The 24,893-nt window shown below is 44.3% G+C and overlaps 2 protein-coding genes across 3 annotated transcripts; both read right to left on the minus strand.

The window, feature by feature from the left end:
• Positions 1–3,151: 3,151 nt before the first annotated feature.
• Wdr73 (WD repeat domain 73) lies at positions 3,152–17,437 on the minus strand. Its single transcript, XM_046438035.2, has 8 exons — positions 17,308–17,437; positions 16,591–16,658; positions 16,192–16,280; positions 14,153–14,241; positions 13,505–13,569; positions 7,809–7,973; positions 7,123–7,488; positions 3,152–5,287 (listed from the first exon to the last, which is right to left on the minus strand). The coding sequence occupies exons 1-8, from the start codon at positions 17,346–17,348 to the stop codon at positions 5,052–5,054; spliced, it is 1,119 nt and encodes a 372-aa protein (XP_046293991.1). The 5' UTR covers positions 17,349–17,437; the 3' UTR covers positions 3,152–5,051.
• An 824-nt stretch (positions 17,438–18,261) lies between these two features.
• Nmb (neuromedin B) lies at positions 18,262–21,453 on the minus strand. 2 transcript variants are annotated; one of them, XM_046438873.2, is made up of 3 exons: positions 21,093–21,453; positions 20,313–20,485; positions 18,262–18,539 (listed from the first exon to the last, which is right to left on the minus strand). In XM_046438873.2, the coding sequence occupies exons 1-3, from the start codon at positions 21,370–21,372 to the stop codon at positions 18,504–18,506; spliced, it is 489 nt and encodes a 162-aa protein (XP_046294829.2). In that variant the 5' UTR covers positions 21,373–21,453; the 3' UTR covers positions 18,262–18,503. The 2 variants fall into 2 exon arrangements, with proteins under 2 accessions (XP_046294829.2, XP_046294824.2); XM_046438868.2 differs by having other exon boundaries at positions 18,262–18,534; positions 21,093–21,452.
• Between the last annotated feature and the right edge of the window lie 3,440 nt (positions 21,454–24,893).

The following is a 24,893-nucleotide window of genomic DNA, read 5'->3' on the forward strand; positions in this document are numbered from 1 at the left end:
CTCCTATCTCAGTCTCCACTGAGATTACAGGCATGCCCTACCATGCCCAGCCCAGGTTTTGTTTTTAATTTTTGTTTTGTGGTTGTAGATGGACAGAATGCCTTTATTTTATTTGTTTATTTTTATGTGGTGCTGAGGATCAAACACAGTGCCTCACACATGCTAGGCAAGCACTCTGCCGCTGAGCTACAGCCCCAGCCCCCAGGTTCTTTTATTACAATTTTAATTACTAGTATCTGTAATACTCAAGTCACAAATCACACTTTACACAATTTTATGTGTGTGTGTGTTTGCATTACAGAAAGGCTAGGAAAGGATTAAGGTAGCCACAGAGGTTTAGAGAGCTGAACACAGGGCAAAGAGTGAATGCAAAGAGTCACTGTAGGTGGTCAGATAAGATTAGAACTAGGAGCCTGGAGGTGGCCCCAAGTCTGTAATCGCAGTGGCTCCAGTGGCTGAGAGTATCAGTTCAAAGACAGCCTCAGCAACTTAGTGAGGTGCTAAGCAACTTAGTGAGATGCTAAGCAACTCAGTGAGATCCTGTCTCTAAATACAAAATAGGGCTGGAGATGTGGCTCAGTGGTTGAGTGCCCCTGAGTTCAATTCCCAGTCCAAAAATAAATAAGTAAATAAATAAGATTAGAACCAGCCAAAGAACTTGGGGGTGGGGGCAGGGCGGGGCTGGGCAGAGTTGTCAAAGAGCAGGAACTTACTCAAGGCTATCCTTAGCCTCTTAGGTTTTATTTTGACACAAGGTATTGCTAAATTGCTTAGGGCCGCCTTGCTAAATTGCTGAGGCTGGTTTTGAACTTGGGATTCTTCTGGTTCAGTGCTGGGGATATTACCCAGGCTTCACATGTGCTAAACATGTGCTTTAACCCTGAGCTACACCCCTAGCCCTTAATATCCCCTTTGATGTATCCCTGGAATGACTGTCCTTTCTTGAGTATTGGATAATTCTGATTTCCTGCCAAAAATTTATAATAAATTAATCTCTGAATTAATATGTAATTATACACATTCTTAAAATCCTTGTTCTATTTTCTACTTTGTTGTGTGTGTGGTATTGTGGATCAAACCCAAAGTTCCACACATTTTTTTTTTTTTTCCTTTCTTTTGTAGTGCCAGGGATAGAACCCAGGGCCTTGTGTACATTAGGCAAGCACATGACCAGTGTGACACCTTCGGTCCTTCCTTTTTCTTGGTTGTTGAGGTTTGAATGTGGTACTAGTCATTTGTCTTTTCTCCTCAGATTCATTCTGGGTCCTTCTCCAGCTCTGTTTTGTACTGCAGGGGACCGACTCCTGCTCACTACCCTCCCAGAAGTCCCTTGCCAATAAGCCCCATGTAGGTTTGACCAATAGCACTAGCAGGATATTGAAGGGGAAGGAGAAAAGCCAGGTGACTCTGTACTTCTTGTAGTCCTCAGATGTCTCTTCTGCAGTTTTAGTACCTTTGATGTAGCCCCCTGCCCCATGACCCCAGCTCTGGACAGATAGGGTTCTGCTGTTTGTCACCAGGAGGCCAAACCCTGGGTTCTGGCCACATCCACCACCTCTTTTTATCCTTGTATGGCAACTTCCTGCCATTGCTCACTCAGAGTGCCTCGCTTTGCTTCCTCTTTCAGATACCTCATCATTAAATTTAAATTCTCTCAACTAAATTACTTAGTGTGGGTTCAGTCTTCCTGACCAGACCATGACTACACGTTTTGTCAATACACTTCTGCAAAGCAGCTTTTAAATTCAGGCAGCAATTCTACTATTTTCTAAATTACTCACTTGTGATTTTACTTGGTGAGATTCTATAGCTTAGTCAGTGGCATGCTGGTAATTCAAATCTCTGAGGGAAAAACAAAAAGCTCTGCTTTATAATATTTGCCAATTTCTGATATGTAAATATTTCTGCCATGGCCAATTTCAAGCTGTCAGTGTAATATCACTGTACACACAGCTAGAAAGAGAGCTACAGAATCAATTCTTAGGTGGAGGGAGGAATGATTGAGGCGGCTTCAGGAAATGGTTAAGAATGATCACATCTTGAAATTGGAAAATTTAAATGTCCCCAAAATGTAATATTCCATCAACTTCATTGTTAGATTAAGTAATCAAAAAATTCATTTCTGAACTGTACATGGTGGCATATTCCTATAGTCTGAGCTACTCAGGAGGTTGAGGTTGGAGGGTCACTTGAATTTCCAAGTTGGAAGATAGCTTGGGTAACATAACAAGATTTTGTCTCAAAAAAGAATATATATATTTCTTTTAAAAAATACATGTTGGGAGGTTGGAGATGTAGTTTAGTGGAAAAGCAATTGCCTGGCATGAGTGAGGCCCCAGGTTCAATCCCTAGAACTGCTGAGGAAAAAAAATTCCCAGTGCTATGGACTGTTGTGCCCCCCTCACTTAAATTGGTATGTTGAAGAATCAACCCCCAGTGTGACTGCATTTGGAGATGGGGTTTTATGGAGGTAATTAAGGTTAAATGAAGCCATCAGGATAAGGTTCTAATCCAGTAGGACTGGTGGCCTTATAAGCAGAGGAAGAAAGGCACTTGCCTAGCATAAGCCAGCCTGGGGTTTCATTCCAGTGCAACATGGTATGCACGCACCCACACGAGTGTGCACACACAAACAAAAACAAAATCCAAATTGTGACTAATAATCAACTAACTTTCCACCAGGCGACCAGCATGCTGGTTTCATTAAAGAGGTTCCTGGCATAGAAGTTAACTAGTGAGATCAAAATAAAACACAGACTCAATTACCTTTTTCTATGACCAGGTCTGAGATGGCTCTCCCCTCTCTGGCTCTCACCTCGAACCACCCGGTGGGGCAGCAAGGCTTACTCAGGAGAGGGAGAGAGAGAGAGAGAGAGAGAGAGAGAACGCCAGGGAGTGGCTTTTTATTGGGGAACAAGAAATTCAGGGGAAAATTCCATCCAATGAAGGTCGAGGGGGGCAGCATTCCAAGGTCAGGGTCAGTGACTGGCCTCAGGGTCAGTGGTCAGTCACACCCCCACATGGACAGGCTCTTGCACCTGGAGAGGGTGGGGATAGCTCCGACACAGTTTGGCCAGAATGCCTCACATCCAATCCAGGAGGTGCCCAATCACGTGTGAGAATGGCTTCCCACATAACTTCAAAAGCAAAATTCATAAAAAAAACCCCTTTAATAAATGCAACAGTGAGATATTGTATACAACAGGGAGATGCATATAACTTTAATATTTGCTATGGATCCCCAAACAGGAATGTTTGTGGAGCCCCCAAAAGGAAATGCCCCTCATGTGGATTCCCCTGGGGAATAGCATAGAAAGTACCACCCTGGGGAAGGCTGTGTTCTAGTGAGGGAGAAGAAGACAGCTAGGATCTGTTTGAACTTCTTGTGTTGTGGTTGGTGCTGAGCACAAACAACTATTTTCACACTTTGGCTTGGGATTGAACCCATTAGTTTTAACCACTGAGCCATATCCCCCACCTTTTTTTTTAATCTTTACTTTGTTGACTTATTTTTATGTGTTGCTAAGGATTGAACACAGTGCCTCACATGTGAGAGGGAAGTTCTGCCTCTGAGCCACAACCCCGGCCCCTCCCCCGCCCTTTTAATTTTTTATTTAGAGACAGGTCTTGCTAAGTTTTGCTGAGGCTGGCTTTGAACTACTCATGATCCTATTGCCTCAGCCTCCCAAGTCACTGGGGTTATAGGCACACACCACCATGCCTGGCTGAAGAGTACCAACTTCTCAAGAGAAATGCATACTAAGGCTATGAGTAATGACTTTTCATTCATCAGACTGGCAAAGGTCAAAAGCCACTAAATAGACTTTGTTAGCAAGGATGAGAGAGAGGCATCAATCAATGTTTGGGGGAAAATGACATACTCTCTAAGGAGGGCACCTTGGCAGTGTTTCAATATGCATATATTCTCTGCCTCAGCAATTTTATTTTTTACAAATTTATCCTAAAAACATATTGTTTATGGAAACAAAAGTTGTTCATCACACAATAAGAAAGGATGAGGAAAATGTAACTGCCCTTTAATAGGGAGCTGGATGTATGTGTTCTGGTTCAAATGCACAAGGTACAGTATACAGCAGGAATGAAGAGCCTGCCTCTCCTGCGCCCTTCAGAGTACCACAGAACCTCCATCAGCTCCTCAAAGCAATAAGGCTTTGATATTTGGCAATCTGACAGGCAAAAAATGGTACAATCTTTTCTTAATTTCTACTAGGGTTGACGTTTTCTTCATGTTCACTTGCCCTAATACATTTTTTTTTTTCTGTTAAAAAAGTTCACAGGGCTGGGGATGTGGCTCAAGCGGTAGCGCGCTCGCCTGGCATGCGTGCTGCCCGGGTTCGATCCTCAGCACCACATACAAACAAAGATGTTGTGTCCGCTGAGAACTAAAAAATAAATATTAAAAAATTCTCTCTCTCTCTCCCCCACTCTCTCTTTAAAAAAAAAAAAAAAAGTTCACATAACACAATTACATCCACAAGCTCTTCTGATTTTTACTCTGATACTGTGAAGAAGGGAGGGACAAAACACTGCCACTTCACACTGGGGAAAGTGGAGCCCTCAGCTACCAGGTAATTTATTGTGCCATGTGTCCTACAAAAACTATTCTTTATGTCACTTTTAACTTTCCCAATAACCCCGCAAAGTAGTCTTTTTTTTTTTTGGTACTAGGGATTGAACCCAGAGAAGCTTAACCACTGAGCCACATCCCCAGCTCTTTTTAATTTCTTGAGACAGGATTTCACTAATTTCTTAGGGCCTTGCTAAGTTGCTGAGGCTGGCTTTGAACTTGTGTCCTACTGCCTCAGCCACCCAAGCATCTAGGATTACAGGTGTTTGCCACCAGTCCCAGCAAGGTAGTTATTTCTTTCCTCATTTTACAGAAAAGAAAACTGGGGGCAAGAGACAGACTGACTTGCCAAGGCCATACAGCTGGTAGCAGGGATCTGTAGTCACTCAAGAACTGAATCAGTGCCCCTGCCACTCCAGCATCTCCTTCTCTTCCTAATGGCCAAGGCAGGAAGATGCTGGTGTCAGCAGGAAGCACAGAGGTCCACCCAGTCCCACACGTGCAGGGAGGCATCACTTGCTGCTGATAACAAAGTCCTGGGTTTGCAGGGGTGCCAGGTGTGGGTGGTAACCTGTGGTGCAGTATCCATTTTGTTTTCATCGTGGAAGAGGTGACCTCTGTGAGTGAAGAGAGGTTCCACCTGGATCCCTGTTCCATCCCAAGATGTGACATCATAGACCTGAACAGTCCCATCAAAACCTGAGGAAGAATATAGAAAAGGAGCATCAACCCTGAATCCCTAAAACAATGCTATTTGCTCAATGGCACCAAAACAGGCCAAGGATGAGTTCTCACATAGTAGTAGCAAGATACTTAAAAGCCAACTACTGGAAATGTGACCTCTGCCCCAGTGCTGGCCTCCCGGGCATGTCACCATGATCATCTGTGGTTCACCTGTTACAGACCAGGTCCAGGGCTGATCCTGGACATGCCCTATCTCTTAATCCTTACAACCATTTGAAGTAGAGACTATTTTCCCCAGGAAATGGAGGCTTAAGAGACTTATCAAACCTTTCTAACTTGTCCCAAATTCCAATCTCCCCCATGCTTGTCCCTCTCAGCAAATGGCCTTAAAGAGGGAAGTAGAAGAAGCCTTAAGAGAGGCACACCCTCACGTCCCCCAAAACTGAGTTACATCTGCACTCACGCTATCCTGCCATCTTCCTGTTCCCTCCACAGAGCCTGGTTCTTTTCTTCTGCTCTTTATGAATCCTGGTGCTTTCTTTCCTGTGCTCTCTTCTATTCTTTCAGCCCCTCCCCCACAATGGATCCTCCCCATTGGCATCTACTGCCCTCATTCCATACTCCATGCAACTAGATTCCACCAGGCCCAGGAGCTTGACCTGGCTGGCTTGCATAACTTAAAATGAAAGTAGGTTGAGAAGCATCCTTGAAATCCTGTCCCTACACTCATACACTGCTGGTGGTACTGCAAATTGGTGCAGCCAATTTGAAAAGCAGTATGGAGATTCTTTGGAAAACTGGGAATGGAACCACCATTTGACCCAGCTATTCCTCTTCTCAGACTATACCCAAAAGACCTGAAAACAGCACACTACAGGGACACAGCCACATGAATGTTTATAGCAGCACAATTCACAATAGCTGAACTGTGGAACCAACCTAGATGCCCTTCAATATGTGAATGGATAAAAAAAAAAATGTGGCACATATATACAATGGAATATTACTCAGCACTAAAAAATAATAAGATCATGGCATTTGCAGGGAAACGGATGGCATTAGAGCAGATTATGCTAAGTGAAGTTAGCCAATCCCAAAAAAACAAATGCTGAATGTCTTCTCTGATATGAGGGGGGGTGACTCAAAATGGGAAGAAGATTACCTCTACATAGGGAAGAGGGGTGGGAGGGAAAGGGAGGGAGAAAGGGAATTGCATGGATGGTGGAAAAAGACCCTCATTGTTATACAAAATACATGTATGAAGACATGAGAAAAAAAAATAGCGTACCTTAGATTAGGTAGAGAGAAGTGATGGGAGGGGAGGGGAGGGATTGGGGGATAGGAAGGATAGTAGAATGAAACAGACATTATTATTACTGTGTGTATATATGTGAATGCATGACCAATATGTTTCTGCAACCTGTATACTCAGAAAAATGAGATATTATATCCCATCTGATTCAAATATATGATACGTCAAGGTCATTGTACTGTCATGTGTATCTAATTAAAACAAAACAAAAAAATCCTGTCCCCTTTCTGGTACAGCTTCATGGCTATCCCAGCATTTTACTATCTGCATTTCTCTCAAATGATCAGAAATCTGAATCCCTGCTAGGCTTGGAGAGGCTGGTGTTTGTGCATGGAAGTTTAGAGGCCAGGGCAGGGAAGGGCCTACCACTGAGGAACCTGAAGAGTTAATCTGGAGCTCTCTTGGGCAACTTCTAACTTTTGGAGCCAGATTCTTTTGGAACCAGATTGATCGTGGGGCTGCAGTCTTCTTCCTGAGCACTCTACCATCCTCAGGAAAAGAGAGATCTAATAAGACATGACAGCCTGTTCAGCAGTACCTGAAATGGCTAAGCAGTTGTCCAGGGCTGGGGCCCACGTTACTCGCAGCAACTCTGGGTTGGGGCTAGGTGTGGACACTGGGCACTGGACTGAGCTGACAGAATGGCAGAGATCCCGGGGGTCAAGAAGTTGGAGCTGCCCCTCTGAGCCAAGGCTTGCAATATAGGATCCTGGGCCTTGGCCCATGCCCCTAACTTTTGCACACCATCTCTCTCCACCAGACCCAGGGTTCGGGCTGATGTTCTCCAATGGTGCCCACTTCTGGCGGGTATCGACAAGCCCCAGATGACCAGAGGTGCAGCAGAAAGCAAAAGTGTTTGCATCTAGGACCTGCAGGCTACTCAGCTCCTCACTGTCACTGGTGTCTGGAAGACCAAAGGCAAAGAAGAATTAGGCCAGGCAATTTGGCAGGGCTTGCTGGTCACAACAGTCCTAAGCAAAATGAATCATTCCCCTCCTCCCATTCATCTTGCCATAGTCTGCTTCACTGGGTGGTTGCTGGTCCCTGGGACTGCCCCTCCCCACCCCAGAATGGGAGCCCTCAAAGGCCAGAGCCTATCTCTTATTCAGCAAGTTTCTCCAGCACATGGAACGGACAGTTTGCATTAGGTTTCAAATGTGCTGAGTTGGGCCGAAGGCCAGATGTTGGCTGAAAGAGCCAGCAAGAGGTGAACTACTGCAGTACCTGAGCTATACGTGACCTTCTGGGATTCCAGATCCACAATCTTCAGATCACTGAGCCGTGCCCCATGGAGGACTCCAGGAACCATTGAGGAGAAGACATCCACTCTAGGCCAGAGGTTTCTCTCTTTTTCATGAACTGCAATGGTGCTGACAGCCTTAATGACATCTAGGAGGAAAAGGGAAGTAATGAAAGCCCAGAATGTTAATGACGGTTTTGAAAAATGACATGGCATAGGCCAGCCATCTTATCCTGGACATTGAGAAGGTCAAGAAAGAGCTGGGCAAAGTGGCACATACCTGTAATCCCAACAGCTCAGGAGGCTGAGACAGGAGGACAGTGAGTTCAAACCCAGCCTCAGCAATGGTGAGGTGCTGAGCAACTCAGCATTGACCCTTAGACCCTGTCTCTAAATAAAATACAAAATAGGGCTGGGGATGTGGCTCAGTGGTTGAGTGCCCCCGAGTTCAATCCCTGGTACCCACTCACCCCCCCAAAAAAGGTGGTTAAGAAAGAAAGAGAAGCTGGGTGAGTGGCATACACCTGTAATCTCAGCAACTTGGGAAGCTGAGGCAAGAGGATGGTAAGTTTGAGGCCAGCCTTGGTAACTTAGGGAGACCTTACCTCAAAGTAAAAAATAAAAAAAGGAAGAAAGAACTGACAGTTTGAGAATGTTGAGTCATAAACACTCTGGGTTATATTTACATTTTTCAAATAGTCAGAATCACTTTAATTTCTTTATAACTTATCATATGAATTATTTTTGCAAATGGGAAATTATGAGTCATTGTAATCTCAAAACTCCACAATCAGTTCTTGCTTTTTATAATTTGGTAGAGAGCAAATAGAGGAAAAGGAATGAACATTCACTACTGATGTCACTTACACCTTTGGTGAAAAGTAACAGGTACAGAGTTAATGAGCTAGTATTATTTCTTTTAAAAACATAGTCCATGACCTGAAGCAACTTGTTAAAAATCTAGCAAGTAAATGTTACACTGCAGATATCACTGACTTAAAATGTAAACTAGACAATAAGAAAGACCACATTTTTTTTAAAAAGTAAATGGAACAAAGACATATTGGGCCTCAAGTAGGAACAAGTTTTAGTTTTGTTTCCACCTGCTTGGTTAGCAGGCCAGTTCTCTTTTCTGCTTTCTGTATCATTTGATGCTTCTCTCTCTTTTTTTTTTTTCCTTGCAGTATTGGGGATTGAATCCAGGGGCACTCTACCACTGAGCTATATCCCCAGACCTTTCTATTTTGAGACAGGGTCTTGCTAAGTTGCAGAGGCTGGCCTTGAACTTGCAATACTCCTGTCTCAACCTCCTAAGTAGCTGGGATTACAAGTGTGTACCGTTGTGTCTGGCTATTTCCACCCCCTGGTAATGGGGACTGAATTCAGGGCCTAGCACATGCTAGACAAATTCTCTACCGCTGAGCCACACCCCCATCCCAGTTTCTACATTCTTTGAAGAAAATGAACATCTGTGTATTTTTTCAACTCTGAAGGAGAGGCATAAATCAGAATGATGAGGGCAGAATAGATATGAGGATACTCACATAGTTCATCAAGCCAATGTGTGGCTACAAGTTCCCTTATAACAGTTCCCACAAAAGACATGCCCAGAAGGACCTACATGGGCTGGGTTAGTACTCAGAGGGCCCTCCAGTACTGCTCCCAGGGCCCACAGGCCTCTCAGTGCACTTAATCAGACTGGCTGAATCTGACTGTTCCAACCACATGAGCTGTGGGGGTTTGTCACAGACACAACAGCTGGGCCTTAGGGTCAGAGTTTGTCTCTAGGGAGTACTGATGAGGCTGTAGTTCAAGCCATCTGGCCAGAGCCTGCCTGACTCTCCTGGGTCACATTTAAATCAGTCCCTTCTTCCCCTTTCACAGACTCAGAAGAGTCTGGACAATTCTCCCAGAACCTGCTACTCTAAGCCAGAGGATGGTTCTCAGCTATGATCTCTCCTCTCTGGAAGGAAGGAGATATATTTCAAAGATTCAGTGGAAAAACAAAGGCTTAAGGGCCTCCTACTAGGAAGCTGCTCTATAATTATAGTAAGAAAGAAATCAGAGGGGTTGGGGGATATACCTCTGTTGTGGTGCTAGCCTAGCATGCACCAGGCCTTGGTTTCCATCCCATAGGTCTTCTTCTCTAGTCAGTGGTACAGTGCCCTCTCCTAGGAAATCTACACCAAATTTACCAAACTAGCCCCAACTAAAAAGGCAAACTACTCCAAATGAAGGCAAGACAGTGAAGTACCTCCAAGAACTTGGAAAGAAAAGGCAGGTTGTTTCTAAGAACCAACACAGAAAGCATCAGAGCAGAGGCAGGCAAAGGCCCTTAGGAATCAGGGCAGCTCCCAGACCTGCAATCATGAGCAAGTGTGATAATACAAGTAAAGAAAAGTGGTGTCCATGAGAGGGGGCTGTTGAGTCAGAGGCAAATAAAATACTGGGCTTGTTCAGAAGAGAAGCCACACCATGAATAAGTTTCTTTATTTTTTTAATTTGGGTACTGGTGACTTCACCCAGGGGCGCCTAACCACTGAGTCACATTCCCAGTCCTTTTTATTTTTTATTTTGAGAGAGGGTCTTGCTAAGTTGCTTAGGGCCTCCCTAAGTTGCTGAGGCTGGTCTGGAACTTGTGATCCTCTTGTCTCAGCCTCCTAAGCTGCTGGTAGTACAGGAGTAAACCACCAGGCCTGGCTGCATATTTAAGTTTCAAGTGTTTCAAGTGGAATGAACAAGTGACATTCAGCTGAGACCCTAGCACTGTAATCATCCAACTCAATGGTTTCTACATCCCCAGAGCTGAGAGAAGAGGCTTTGGCTCCAAGGGCAGGGGCAGCATAAGGCTCAGGCAGCAACGTGTTCACAAGTTGTCTGTCTTATGAAAAAGCAATTTGGAAATCTCAAGAGCTGACTTCTCTTGTTCTCACTGCGTTTATCATGCAGACTCTGAATAGGCTATATCTTCTCTAAGCAAAGCTTGTTATAAAATAGAATAGTCCATAAAATATTTGCTTTTTCATTGTAAACTAATAAAACTGCATGCTGATATATACAGCAGTCTGGTGAGTCTAGTGAGCACTGCCTCTATTAGCTTGTTCTGTATGTGCTCACAAAATCAGCCTTGGGGCTGTGGGTCAACAGCAGACTTCAGAAAACTTACCAAGATAACATGAAAGCTTCTAGAAAAATAGCAGACAAAGTCTTCCCTCAGCTCTGGAATATTCTTGCACTAATATCTAGAGAATAATGACTCTGACTTTCTACACACTTTAGTGTCAGAACAAGTCCCCTTGACTTGTTAACTCTCCTTGGTCTACACTACAGACTCTACGAGACACCAGTACTCAAGCACTATCAAATGATTAGTAAGACTCCTTCTCTCTTGTCTTTAAACCCTTGCTGCCCCATCTAGACAATTTTGGGGAAAAGATTAAAAAAAACAACTGTAACTTCCTGGCATAAGTTTGGACACAGAAATCAATGGAACAGCACCCAGAGTCCAGAACTAAATCTTTGTATTTATGGTAAACTGATTTTCAACAAAGGTGCCATGGCAAATTAATGGAGAAAGGATGGATTTTTCAACAATTAGTGTGAGAACAATTGAAAATCCACATGCAAAAAGAATAACTTAGATCCTTACCTCACATTATACACAAAAATTAACTAAAAATGGATCATAGATTCAAATGTTGGACCTAATAACAAGACTTTTGGAAAAAAATATAAGAGAAAAATTTATGAATTAGGTAAAGACTTCGTAGCTATGAAAAAATAGTTCAGGATCCCCCTGCAACAACAAAAAACCATGGATAAACTGGACATTATCAAAATTTAAAGCTTTTATGCTTCAAAGGATACCTTGAAAAGACAAGTAACAGACTTTGAAAAAATATTAGCAAAGTATACCAAATGAAGAATTTGTATCTAGAATGTACAAGGACCAAAGACCAACAACCCAATAAAAAATAGGCATTTTGCAAGATAAATGAATGGTTAATAAGCACATGAAAAGACACTCAACAGGGGCTGGGGATGTGGCTCAAGCGGTAGCGCGCTCGCCTGTCAGCACCACATACAAACAAAGATGTTGTGTCTGCCGAAAACTAAAAAATAAATTTAAAAAAAATTCTCTCTCTCTCTCTCTCTCTCTTTAAAAAAAAAAAAAAAAAAGAAAAGACACAACATTATTAGTCATTATGGAAATGCAAATGAAAACCACAAGGACACAAAAAGACAGCGACAAATGTTGATGAAGACTTGGAAAAAAACGTGGACTCTTATACACTGTGGTGGGAATGTAAATAAAGCCATTTTGGAAAATTTTGAAAGTTTCCTTAAAAAAGCAAACATAAATTTACCATATGACACAGCAATTTCATTCTTAGGTGTCTACCCAAGACACCTAAGACACATTTGTCCACATGAAGATTTGTACATTAATGTTCTTATCTGCATTATTCATAATAGCCCAAAACTGGATCCAATAACTGGTAGACAAAATATGAGATACATCCATACAGCCATAATGGAATACTATTCAGTCATAAAAAGGAACAAACTACTGATACACACTATAACATGGATGGACTTTAAAAGGATTAAGAGAAAGATGCCACATATATGTTCCCATTGATATGATATGTCCAGAAAAGGCAAATCTAATATATGGGAACGGGAATTAACAGTAAATTCCATGAAAGTATTACTGGGGTCATGAAAGTATTCTAAAACGAATTTATAAGTGATGGCTACAATATGTATTTTAAAAACATCCTGAACTGTACACTCAAAATGTGTGAATTAAATGACAGATAAAATACACCTCAGTAAAATTATTTAAAAAAATAAACCACTACAACTGCTAAGTAAGTGATATAAATAAGTAAAAACTATAGCATAGGACAGGTGACAAGGAAAACAATAAAGATAGCCCACAGGGCCAGTGACCTCAGAAAGCAATAAACACAAGAGTACTTTTCTGCAGCAGTGAAGCCTGGGGAGGGACCAGCAGCCACCAGGCTACTTCTGGGAAGCTTCCAACTGAGGCAACAGGGGGCACACACACTTTAATGCTGGAGGAGGGAGGGAGGGGACTAAATCAGGTCAGAAGGCTGCCCGCTCTGGTGCCTGCCTGACAGAGGACCTGCAAATCTCCACAGCTGGAGGGAAGCCTATTCCCCATGAGGGAACTTCCTTCCACTTCGAGAATGGATAGGAAGCAGAGTGACTTCTCTGAGAAGAAAACTGGCTAGTCAACCTTGCTCATTAGCTATTTTCCTTCCCAGGGAACATGTTGTAGAGAGAAATAACTTCTTTTTTTTTCTCTCTCTCCCATCCTCCTCCTCCAAGAGGAAAGCACTTCGGATTAGCCCTAGTTCTGCCCTGGCCTCCGTCTTGCTTAATGGAGAGGCCTGTGGTTTTCTGGGCAGTCCATCTATGGCTGGGTTGGGTAAACTCAACTCTTGGAGTAAGTTCAGGGAAGATTCATTTGGGGCTTGTCTGCCATGCTGTGGTTGCTAATTTGTCTTTTTGCCACCATAAAAGTAGATTCTATATTCTCCTGCCCCTGACTCAGAGTCTACATATTTCCTGACTCAAGAGTAGGGGGCAGGAGTGTGTAAGTCATATACTTTCCTTAAACCTCAACCTCCACCAAGTGAAATTCACTCACCACTGTCTTCTGCAAACTGCCACACCTGCAGATAACAACCTGGAAGGCCACTGGTCACCAGCAACCTATTCAGGATAGATAGAAAATCAGTCCAGATACTGGGGAGCTCCTCCCCAAACCCCAACAGTTTTCCCCTTTCCAGTCCACATAGCTTAGGATCTGTTCACCTCCCATAACAAAAATTTGTACTGCAGGATCAAAACCAGCCATCCTTATTTAACAGATGAGCAGCTTGCTCTGCTTTGGGGATGGGCCCACAGCTCATAGAGAGCCATGGGACTGAGCTCAGGCTCAGCCATCTAGAGAGGACACCAATGAGGAGCCTGAACATACAACTCTGACCTACAAACTTAGCTTCCTCTAACTGAGCTAGTTACACAAACTATCTAATACATCAGCTCTCTGAAAGATTAAGAGCATCCTTTTTATCCTGTATCTATCTAGTCCCTAGAGCAATTCCAGTGACCTGGTGGTTACATTAATCAAAGTAGGTATGGAGATAATGGTTTTATGTTCTAGATCTGTGTGCACATTCACATGTCTGTGTGCAGTTAGAGCTGAGGAGGTAATAAAAAAGCAGGACACCCCTGGGTATTTTCAGCCATCCCATCTTGAAATGGAAGGTCTGAGTCATAGAACTGACCATACCTGGTATCTGGCACATGCTTTAGATCAAAGACAGGTCCGTCTGAAAATCCGCCATGGCGCAATTTAAAATCTCTTTCTGGGAATAAGCCCTAAAATACAAAGGGTTGGCCAATCAGATACAGTCTGCTCTTCAAAGGAACACTTGGCATTTTTCTGAGCTTTACCTCTTGAAATTCTAATACAATCAGTCTGGGAATGGGCCCAGGAATTTGCATTTTAGCCAGCAACCTTAATAGCTTGGATACAGGTGGTCTTCAGGCTACTGTGAGAAACACTGGGCTATGGCTGCCTGGGACTCAGCCTCTCCTGGTCTTAATAATCCCTTTATAGGTTCCTGTCTACCCTGTCATCTATTCTAAACCTTCAGCTTAACTATGCCATGGTTACCCTGTAAGATAACTTGGTTTCTTATTAAAGAATTTTAAAGGGCTAAGGGTGTAGCTCAGTTGTAGAGCATGTACAAGGCCCTGGGTTCAATCCCCAGTATTGCAAAAACAAACAAACAAATAAATAAATTTGTTTATTCAGAAACAAACATTTTCAAATTCCTATTCCTACATGGCCTTTCAGTTATTTAACTGTATGCCTCACCCTTCCCATTTTGGGGAAGCAGGATCTTTTTCTATCACTGGAGGTTAGGATAATTTTTTCCTGTTATTCCCTCACTCCTACATCTACATTCTCTCCTTCTTTAAGAGCTACTTCTCCTCAGGTTGTAACTCTGCTAACACTTCTGGCTTTAGGAAATCCTCCCTCTTCAAGTCTGTTTCTGACTAGTTATTGTTCTGATTTCTTCCCTTCCTGCATCTCCACTTCCTCCTTTCTCTCAGTCTTTGGCCCTGACCATCATTAAAATGCTGTGCCAGAGGTCACCAAGATCTTCCCAATTGCCAATCTAATAAACAAACTTCAATCCTCACCTGAATGATTTTATAGTAACATTACATAGTTATTGACTTTTCTTCTTTTTTAAAGAATTTGACCTTTATTTATTTGTTTTTATCTTGTGCTGAGGATCAAACACAGGGCCTCACTATACTAGGCAAATGTTTTACCATTAAGCTACAACCCCAGCCCTATAGACTCTTCTTGACATGTTTTCTTCTTTTGCATTTGGACCTTTTCTGAAACTCCTCCTACATTAAAGACTATCCTTAGTATTTCTTGGGGGTTCCAATTCTTATACCTGTCCCTTTAACTGTGTCTCCTGAAGTTCTGTCCTTAGCTGTCTTCTCTTAATCTAATATAGTACATATTATTCTAGGCAATCTAAACTATTCTAAGGACTACAACTACTTTCTATACCCTAATGGCTTCCTAATCTATTTTTTTTGGTGGTGGTAGTGGGTATCAGGGGTTGAACCCAGGGGCACTTAGCCATTCAGCCACATCCTGAGCCCTATTTTGTATTTTATTTTTTTTTAAATATTTATTTTTTAGTTGTAGTCGGACACAATACCTTTATTTTTATGTGGTGTTGAGGATCAAACCCAGGGCCTCGCACATGCTAGGTGAACACTCTACCACTGAGCCACAACCCAAGCTCCCTATTTTGTATTTTAGTTAGAGACAGCATCTCACTGAGTTGCTTAGCACCTCGCTGTTGGTGTGGCTGGCTTTCAACTTGTGATCCTCCTGTCTCAGCCTCTCAAGCCATTGGGATTATTGGCATGCATCATCTGGCCAGCCCTAAATCTATTTTTTTAAAATGTCTTTATTTATTTATTTTTATGTGGTGCTGAGGGTCGAACCCAGTGCCTCATGCATGTGAGGCAAGTGCTCTACCACTGAGCTACAGCCCCACCCCCCAAATCTATTTTTAATAAAACTGACCTCTTCCTCTAGTAGCCCTCTGTGAATCACATGAGATTGTATAACACTTATCTCTGTTCAAACTTGTCTCCCTCTAGTAGACTGTAAGGGCATGACCACTGTGTGTGTGTGTCTCTCCAGCATCCAGGACAATACCTGGTGTGTAACAGGAGTTTTCAAATGCTTAATAAATAAAAATGAACATATATACTTATATTTCAAATTACCTGGTTTTCCTTTACAGAAAGTCTGAGAGGTAGTATCAGATGAAGAATCTCATTTTTTTTCAGGCTTTCATAGCCAGCAACAAAGACTCCTGGAAAAAAGAAGCAGCTGTGACAAATCATTAGGAAGATTATTATAGACAATGGGTGGATCTATAAATTCCTGCCAAATCCGCCCAATCAGGGATAAATTCCTTCCCCATCAGTGTACAGCCTTGAATCAGGGGATGGAGGGTCTTAATAAAAGGAAGGTAAATGCTGATGGGGCACCAAATTTCAACAAGTGACCAGTAGGCCCTCAGGCTCCCAGAAGAGTATCCTGGGTCCCTCTAGACTGAGCCCCTGACTCTCAGCCTGAGAAATGTGATTCCATTTCCTTTAGGGCCAGGCAAGTTTTATCACCTTTGTCACCAATCCATTCAAGGACTCGTGTGGCTCCTGAGAGGTCGAATGCATGGAAATCCTGGTACCTGCACAAAAGGGACATAATCACACTATGCATGGAACTGTATAGCTGACAAAAATAACAGAATTCGGTGGTTAGGGACCTGGATCTGGAGTCAGGCAGACAAGGGACTGTCTTTTTTTTTTTTTTCCAGTTTTTAGTGGACACAACATCTTTATTTTATTTTTATGTGGTGCTGAGGATTGAACCCAGCACCCTGCGCATGCCAGGCGAGCATGTTACTGCTTGAGCTATATCCCCAGCCCAAGGGACTGTGTCTTAGTTCCTATTTTACACCCCGTGTGTCTGGGACTAGGCCAAACACTAGGCCCTGAGCTTCGGTTTTCATCTCTGGAACTCCCAGGACACCCAAAGTTGATGTGAAGATCCAATTAGTCAATCTGTGTTCAATGTTTAACCTAGAGGCTGGAGCAAAATAACTGATCATCTGTGTTGGTATTATTATCCATCACTAGCACAGCTCTTAACACCACTAGCACGCAGAACGGGCCATTTTCCAGATAAAAAATCCGAGGCCCAAGAAGAGTCATTCCGCATAGACCCAGCTACGCGTCCCCCTCATACCAGGATTCCCTACGTGCCTCCACCCACACTCATCCGCCCACCAGACGCATTTCAGGCCCAGGCTCAGCTCCCAATCCCTCACGATTTACAAGCGCAAGGATTCCACAAGCCAGTCCTCCGCGGGATCCATGGCAACTGCCGCTTCCGGCACCCCGCTTCCGCTTCCAAGCCTTCCAGGACATCCGTGGCCCTCTCGCGAGGAGAGGGCGTGGCCTCCCTCTGGCGGGCGGGGCCCGCGGTGTCCCAGCTGGCTTGCCCTTGCGCCCCGCCCTCGCTGGGCTGTGCTGGGAAATCTTTGGGGAAAAGCTCCCGGAAAAGGGAAGAAAGACTCCGATGTTCGCTCGGAGCAGGGCTGGACGGACCAAATACCTGTTTTAGATCCAGGTATTTGCAGCCCAGAAAACGGCGGTCAGTATCCCAAGGCCAGGAATATTACAAAACCATCCGGCTAAACTGAAATTTCAGATAAACAATGAACAATATTCTTTGTGTGAGTATGCCCATGCAATTTTTAGGACATTTTACACGAATTTTTTTTTTTTTTATCTGAAATTCGAATTTTACCGGGTGTCCATTTTTTATTTGCTAATTCTGGCAACTCTACTTAAGTTCAGAGAAGAGAGCAGGCAGATAGCTGGGTCTGGAATCTCACCAGGCTCTCTCTCTCCACGCATTAGGTATTCCTCTAGAAACTTGGCGTGGAAATGAAATATGATGAGATTAAGTAAAGCCCAGTAGTGTAGTGTTAGTATAGTGTAGTACCCTCGTTAGAGGCGAGGAAACGGAAGAGACATTTGCCTGCACCAGTAGGTGGCAGAGGAGAGAGAAGAATCCCGCAACTGGAAGGAGACCCAGCATACAGTGGGCATTGAGTAACTCCTTGCTGAATGAATGGAGTAAGAGCTCAGTCACTGCCAGGCTGATGCCAGACATGGGGGTGTCCTGGGCTTTTTAGAGCCCACCCCATTTCACTGAACACCCCACCCTCCAGTTCCCTTCCTCTTCCCTTCCCTTAAACGTGGCTGGAAAGAGAGGACCATGCATTCTATATATAAACAGCAGGGTTTTATTCACAACTTCATCAGAGAAGCAAGAAAAACAGCAGGAACATAGGTTGTGTTTGCAACTGCAATATTTCTGGCGAACCAAACGGAAATCACAGTAATGGAATAACAGATTCAAGCTCAGGATTTACATCCAGATGGGGCCACCACTAGGGTTCCATTCAGCAACTTGCCTGGGTGGGCACAATCTAAGCCATGTTGTGTCTGCCCCATTACTGGCATCACTTCTGCAGTATCTGCACCAGCAGCCTCCTGTACTGAAGGAAAACAAAGAGAAGAAATGACCTGGGGAGAGGGGAAAATGATAAAGCCATGCTGCCATTTCTAAGTGCTGGGTGTTTGCAGATGTGGGCAGAGACAGACTCTCAATTGAGGCAGGCCGCGGAGCACTTTCTCTCTGAAAGTCCTGAGAGGAATTAGGGGTGGTGGTTTTCTCAGAACACAGCCCCAATAGCACAGGGCAGGCATGACAATTAAAGGAGATCATGGAAGTCAAGTAAAAGTATGGTGTCTGGCACTGGGCCATTGTCAGTGTCTTTATTCCCCCTACCCCAAGCTCTGCCCAGACCCCCCTCAAGTTCCCCCAGCCCCATAGCTAGGGATTCTCTAGTTAATCTGTACGTTTTAGGCCTTCAAATTCCATGGCCCTAGAGGTGATAATAGTCTTCCTTCAGATAGCCAGCCCAACCTCCTAGTCCTTATTATGTGAGGTTCCCAGGAGCTATGCATCTGAAAGTCAGGGATGTGGGCTGGGGCTAGACCTTTTCTAGGGAATGCCCCTCTCTTCTTTCAACATATGCATACTTTATGGTAGACACAGTGGCAGATACAAAACTGAGGCACCAACAGGTACTGCCAGAAACTACTGGTAAGTGCTCCTGTTTACTGAGGGCTTTCTATGTGTCAGCACCATGCTGCACAAATGACATAATGGGAGAAGGGCCTGTATTTCCACTTTATGGATGAGGAAGATGAGCCTTTGAGTAGGTAAGTGACATTCTAAGGTTATATAGCTATTGAGTAGCTAGGTTTTGAGCCCAGCACAGTGGCCAGAGCCCACATTCTGCCACATCACACTGCTTTCTGCACATGGTAACAGTACCAAGGAGGGTATGTGCAGTAGGGATAGCACTGGGAGCAGCAAATGGAGGAGCAGCCACCCTCCCATGCTAGCCGGGAAGGGTGGCTTACTTCCAGCTTTAGGACCTTGAACCCCATAGATCGTTGGTTTACCACCAAGAGTGATTTGCCCCACTCTGGGAGACACTTGGCAATGTCTGGAAGTATTTTTTTTTTTTTTTAAAGACAGGGTCTTGCTATGTTGCCCAGGCTGACCTCAAACTCCTGGGCTCAGGGGATCCTCCTGCCTCAATTTACCAAGTTGCCAGGATTACAGGTGTATACCACAACACCTGGCTCAGAAATAATTTTGTTTGTCACAACTTAGGAGAGGCAAGGTGCTATTGACATCTAGTGGGTAGAAACCACAGACATGGCTAAACATCCGACAATGTGCAGGGATGCCCACAGCAAAGAATTATCCAGCCTAGAATGTCAAGAGCACTGGTGAACGTGAACAAGGTTTTAATTCTGTCTTGGTTGCTGACTTCTCTTGCCCTCTCTGGTTCTCAGGGTCCTAGCTCTGGTCATAACCATATGTAAGGCACAGCAAATGTACACTTGGTTTATATAGTAGGGGACATCTGGAGTGGAACAAAGCTGTGTAGTTAGGGGAGAAGATTCTGCTGCCAAGAGGCCAGCCTGTGACTTTAGACTGAGTGATGGGGAACTTCTTTCCCCTACTTCTTGCTCCATGGAGTCTGGTGGGAAGGTCAGCTTCCCTTCTTTGGAGAGTGTCTCCTTTAAGCCTTGGGACACAGGGAAGGCCCAGAATCCTGGCTTTCTGGGGTTTATACCCATTATGCCCTGGCTGTGTAATCACACCCAATCCTGGGTGGTAATTCCTCCATGCTGGATCCTACGTGGCCTTAGCTAAACCATCCTGGTATTGGGGTGGAGGCCTGGCTCACCTGGGTTTGGGGTGCTGGGCTGCTGAAGCTCATGCTCAGAGCTTTCTTTATCTGTAGGATCCTGAGCAGATCATGACTCAGCTGCAGTCTCTGGTCCCTCAGGGAGGTATGGGGAGTTGTCCCCAACGGGAATGCTCTGGGGGACTCCAGACTCTTCTTCCCCATGAAGTGACCTAGAAAGGAGGTGCCCAGGTACATGGAAGTCAGGGAGTGAGGATCCTGCCCCAGTGGGAAAGTTCCCCATCTTTCCCACTTTTCACTTCTCTTGGAAGGAAGACAGGAAACCTTCATTCTCTTCACCAAGGAGCCACAAAGACATTGGGGTGGTGACAAAGACTGCTACCTCAGCTTTTCCTGAACAGGTGTAGGGACAGCACAGTTGGAAGGAAGGTGGGACAAACTAGGACCAGGGGGAAACTGCCAGTTGTACTGCCTGCTTGGAGGAGGGTCAGAAAAGGGCAAGGAAAGAAGTAGGGAATGAAGAGGTGCCTGGAAGATGAATGTGCAGAAAGACACACCAGAGGTTATAAGCAGTCTTGCTTAAGGGAAGGACACCGGTTGGCAGTCGACCTAGGATTCAAACCCAGCTCTGCCTTAAACTTGCTAAGAGATCTTAGCCAAGTTACTATCTTAGCCAAATTACTCAACTTCTCTATCTACTAAATTAGATGATCCCCTAGTGTCCCCACGTGCTCGGACACTAGGAGGGGCCACAGTGTTGAGAAAGAAACGGGGCCAGAGCGGGGTGAGGGACGCTTGCTGGGGTCCCCTAAGACTTACCGGTAGCCCAGAGGTTGCCCCGCGGGTGCACTCGGATCTTGCTTGTTCGGCCCCGGGATTCCGGAAGATCCCAGTTGAGCGGGGCGACACCGGCTGCCAGCAGCGCGAAGAGCAGGAGGCCACTAAGCCCCCAAGCGCCCCCCGCGTGCCGGGCCATGGCCGTACCTACAGCTCCGTCTGCCAGCCCGCGCCCGCAGCTGGCTCCAGGGGGCCCGCCTTCCCTCCTTTTAAACCTGCGCCTGGGGCGGAGCTGCAGCAGGAGCCCCGCCCTGCCGCCCATAGCGGCCCCGCCCCGCACCTGCTCCTGGCGGGGTGGGCACTGCCTCCTCCATGGGTCCTGGATTGAGCCTCCTACCCTCCCGCCGCCCCCGCAGCAAGACAGTTCCGGGACCTCGCTCGCCACGGCCGCTGGCTTTTGGCCACCAAGTAATAACTTCAAACCCTGAGCTTCTCTAGGAGACTAAAAGTGGGGCAAAGAAGTCCTCCTCCTGCACAGCACGGGCATCTTTATGCCACTCAGGCAAGTGCCAGGCACCAGAGGAGCTCCATAATTAATTCTCGACACCCCTCATTCTTGGAGCATCTGGCTCGTCCCACTCCCGGGAGAAGGCATCCGCTGGAGGGCCCGCCTTAACTGTAGGCAGGAGGCAGACATCTGTGGGTCCGGGGAGAGGAAAGAGCATTGGACCAACTCTACTTCACTTTCAAGTATAAAATGGAAATAACCACATCGCCTTATTTTTAAATTTTTTTTAGATGTTGATGGACCTTAATTTTATTCATTTATTTGTATGTGGTGCTGAGAATCTAACCCAGTGCTTCACACATGCTAGGCAAGCGCTCTACCACTGAGCCATTACCCCAGCCCTAAATCATCTTTTTTAAAAAATTATTATTTTTTTACTTGTAGATGGACACAATATATTTATATATTTATTTTTTATGTTGTGCCGAGGATTGAACCCAGTGCCTGACATGTGCTAGGCAAGCACTCTACCACTGAGCCACAACCCCAGCCCTCGCCTTATTTTTTATAGTTTTACATAAACACAATTATTTTGTGGCAGGAAGCAGCAGTTTTATAGGACCTGCCCTTTCACACCCAGCACTATCGTCCTCCTACTTGAAAAGAACTTTTGGATTAGTGGTATCACTTAATGAGAAGATAAAGACACTATGCTCCAGAATAATCCATTTATTTTTTTTCTTTTTCTTTTTTTAAAAATATTTTTTAGTTTTTATAGTTGGACACAATACTTTTATTTATTTTTATGTGGTGCTGAGGATTGAACCCAGCACCTCACACGTGCTAGGCGAGGGCTTTACTGCTGAGCCACAACCCCAGCCCCCATTTATTTTTTCTTAAACATTTACTGAACACCAATAATCAGAGCCCCATGAATGCCACAGCAGGAGGGGAGTCAAATTCCCTACTCCCAAGAGAGCTATCCCTCTCACTAGAAATGGTACAAGGAGAGACTGATGGAAGAGTGGGGTGTGGGCCAAGCCCTGGGCTCCTTGCTGGACACTGGACAGTATGAATGTGACAGAGCTTACTACAATTATCTTTAAGAATTATTTTTTCTGACTTAATAATGACACCTGCTATTATTACTCTTGCCCTGGCATTTACACCTCTCTGCTTTCTTGTCACAGATCCCCATGGTGTGCAGATATAGCTCTTATCACCTTCCTATAATAATCATTCCCTTTGCATCCATTACACTCCCATCCTACCTTCTCTGGTCCATGGATGTAAAAATTAGTGGAAGCTCATATTTAGTGATTCTTACTTGCTTAAATGCTTGAACGAAATTATTTTATGTTTCTCTCCCTTAACTGGTGGAAACAGGATGAAAGAGTCACTTGCTTAGATATCTCACTGGCGTCTGGCTTCAGGTCTGTTGGGATCACTGTATCAGGTCCCCAAAGCTGTGAGGGCAGATACAGATCTCCCCAAATTCTCAGACCCATTCCTGTTTTACCATCCCATTTCAACACCAAGTTGGGCTTCAATTTCTCAGGGAGGAAAGGGAGTGAACACTGTATTTTTTACTTCTTTCCTGACAGTGACCTGTGACCTTTTCTTACAGATTTATTTATATTAAGCTAAGCTTCCTCTAACACAAGCCCAGGTTCACGGCTCTGAGATTGGCTCCAGAAGCCCTCAGGACTATTTGAAATGTCAGCCCAGCACAGGAAAAAAGGGTCCCTGAGGACCCAGAAAAAGCAGCAGCTCTAAAGCCAGCTATATAACACTGTCCAAGAGACTGGGCTTCCCTGGGGGAGTGGAAGGAGCTACCGCAGAAAGGATGGCTAGTCCAAGGCAGTGCTGGGCTTTGGGTTTAGCATGAGGACTTCAACTGCTCATCGCATATATTCCCTATATACATGCTGATGACAAGGGAAGACCAAAGGTTTCATCCCACGGGGAGAGACTCACAGTGTGTTTTCATATCAAAGTATATGGGTTTCATCATATCTTCAGGGTTTACTCATGACCCTTCCAGAATTCTACAACATTCAAGAACATCCGTGGAAAATGGGGAGAAGATTCACAGGATGATCAAAGGATGACCAAAGGGATGAAAGCTATATGGCAAATCCCATTATAACTAGCATCAACAAAACATTTAAAGTAGCCAGGTGCAGTGGTGCATGCCTATAATCTCAGAGGCCTGGAAGGCCCGATACATTCAAAACCAACCTCAGCAAATGTGAGACTCTATCTTTAAATAAAATACAAAATAGGGCTGGTGATGTGGCTCAGTGATTGAGTGCACCTGAGTTCAATCCCTAGCACCAAAAACCAAAAACCAAAACCAAACCTTTAAACTGCACCAAGTTTTAAAATCCAAAACAGTTTGAAATAAAGGACATAAATATTAATGTTTTTTCATGTCTTCATTACATTGAAATCAATTACAAGTAACACCTTTTCATAACTCAGTCTTTTTTGCCTGTTTTCTAAAAACACTTTCATGTCTGTTGATACATGATTGATTCTCAGCGTGGATTTGAAGTAGAAAAGACTAGTACCATGCCCATTTTATAAATGAGTTAACTCACATAGAAAGCAAGTTAGTAAGAGACAGGAAACAAATGAAGAAAACCAGACTGTAGACTTGTAACACAAGTACAGAGGATGACAGAAAAGGGAAAAGCAGAAATTTAAATTAGACATAAATGAGTCTAGGTGAAGTCTCAGAAACTAGAGCTGTGTAGAGCAGGACAGTGTGAAGTCTGTCCTGGTAGACCTCTGCACACAGTTCTCCATTTGTGTGGCCTGCAGAAATGAAGAGAAACATCTTGGGAATGCTCAGGTCCTGCTCTTTAGTTTTACAATCAAAAGGAGTTTATAAAATCAGGAAAAGAATAGAATCTTCAAGAAAGGAGAAAGGAAGGGAGAGTCAGGGATTTGTGAAAGAATTTCCTGAAGTCAGGGGGAATACATAGGAGTTTTAGCTGTTCTGTAAGATCAGAACAGTAACCATTAAGAAGTACTATTAAGAAGAAATCCACAGATGGCCAAATGCTTGTAATCCAGCTCCCCAGGAGACTGAGGCAGGAGGATTGCAAATTTAAGGACAGTCTTGGCAACTTAGACCCTGTCAAAAAGGGTTGGGGGTGTAGCTCAATGCTTAAGTGCACCTGGGTTCAATCCCTAGTACTAAACAAACAAACAAACCAAAATCAAAACCAAAACAACAACAAAAAACAAGAACTCAGGAAGGAAGGAAAGACCTACATCTAATGAAAAAGGATGAACACTTCAACAGTGGCTAAGAAGCTACTGTTCAG

The sequence above is a fragment of the Marmota monax genome, unplaced genomic scaffold (genome assembly GCF_021218885.2).
Source record: "Marmota monax isolate L192 unplaced genomic scaffold, Marmota_monax_Labrador192_F-V1.1 WCK01_AAM20220418_F8-fsc00005, whole genome shotgun sequence".
NCBI classification, from domain to species: Eukaryota; Metazoa; Chordata; class Mammalia; order Rodentia; family Sciuridae; genus Marmota; species Marmota monax.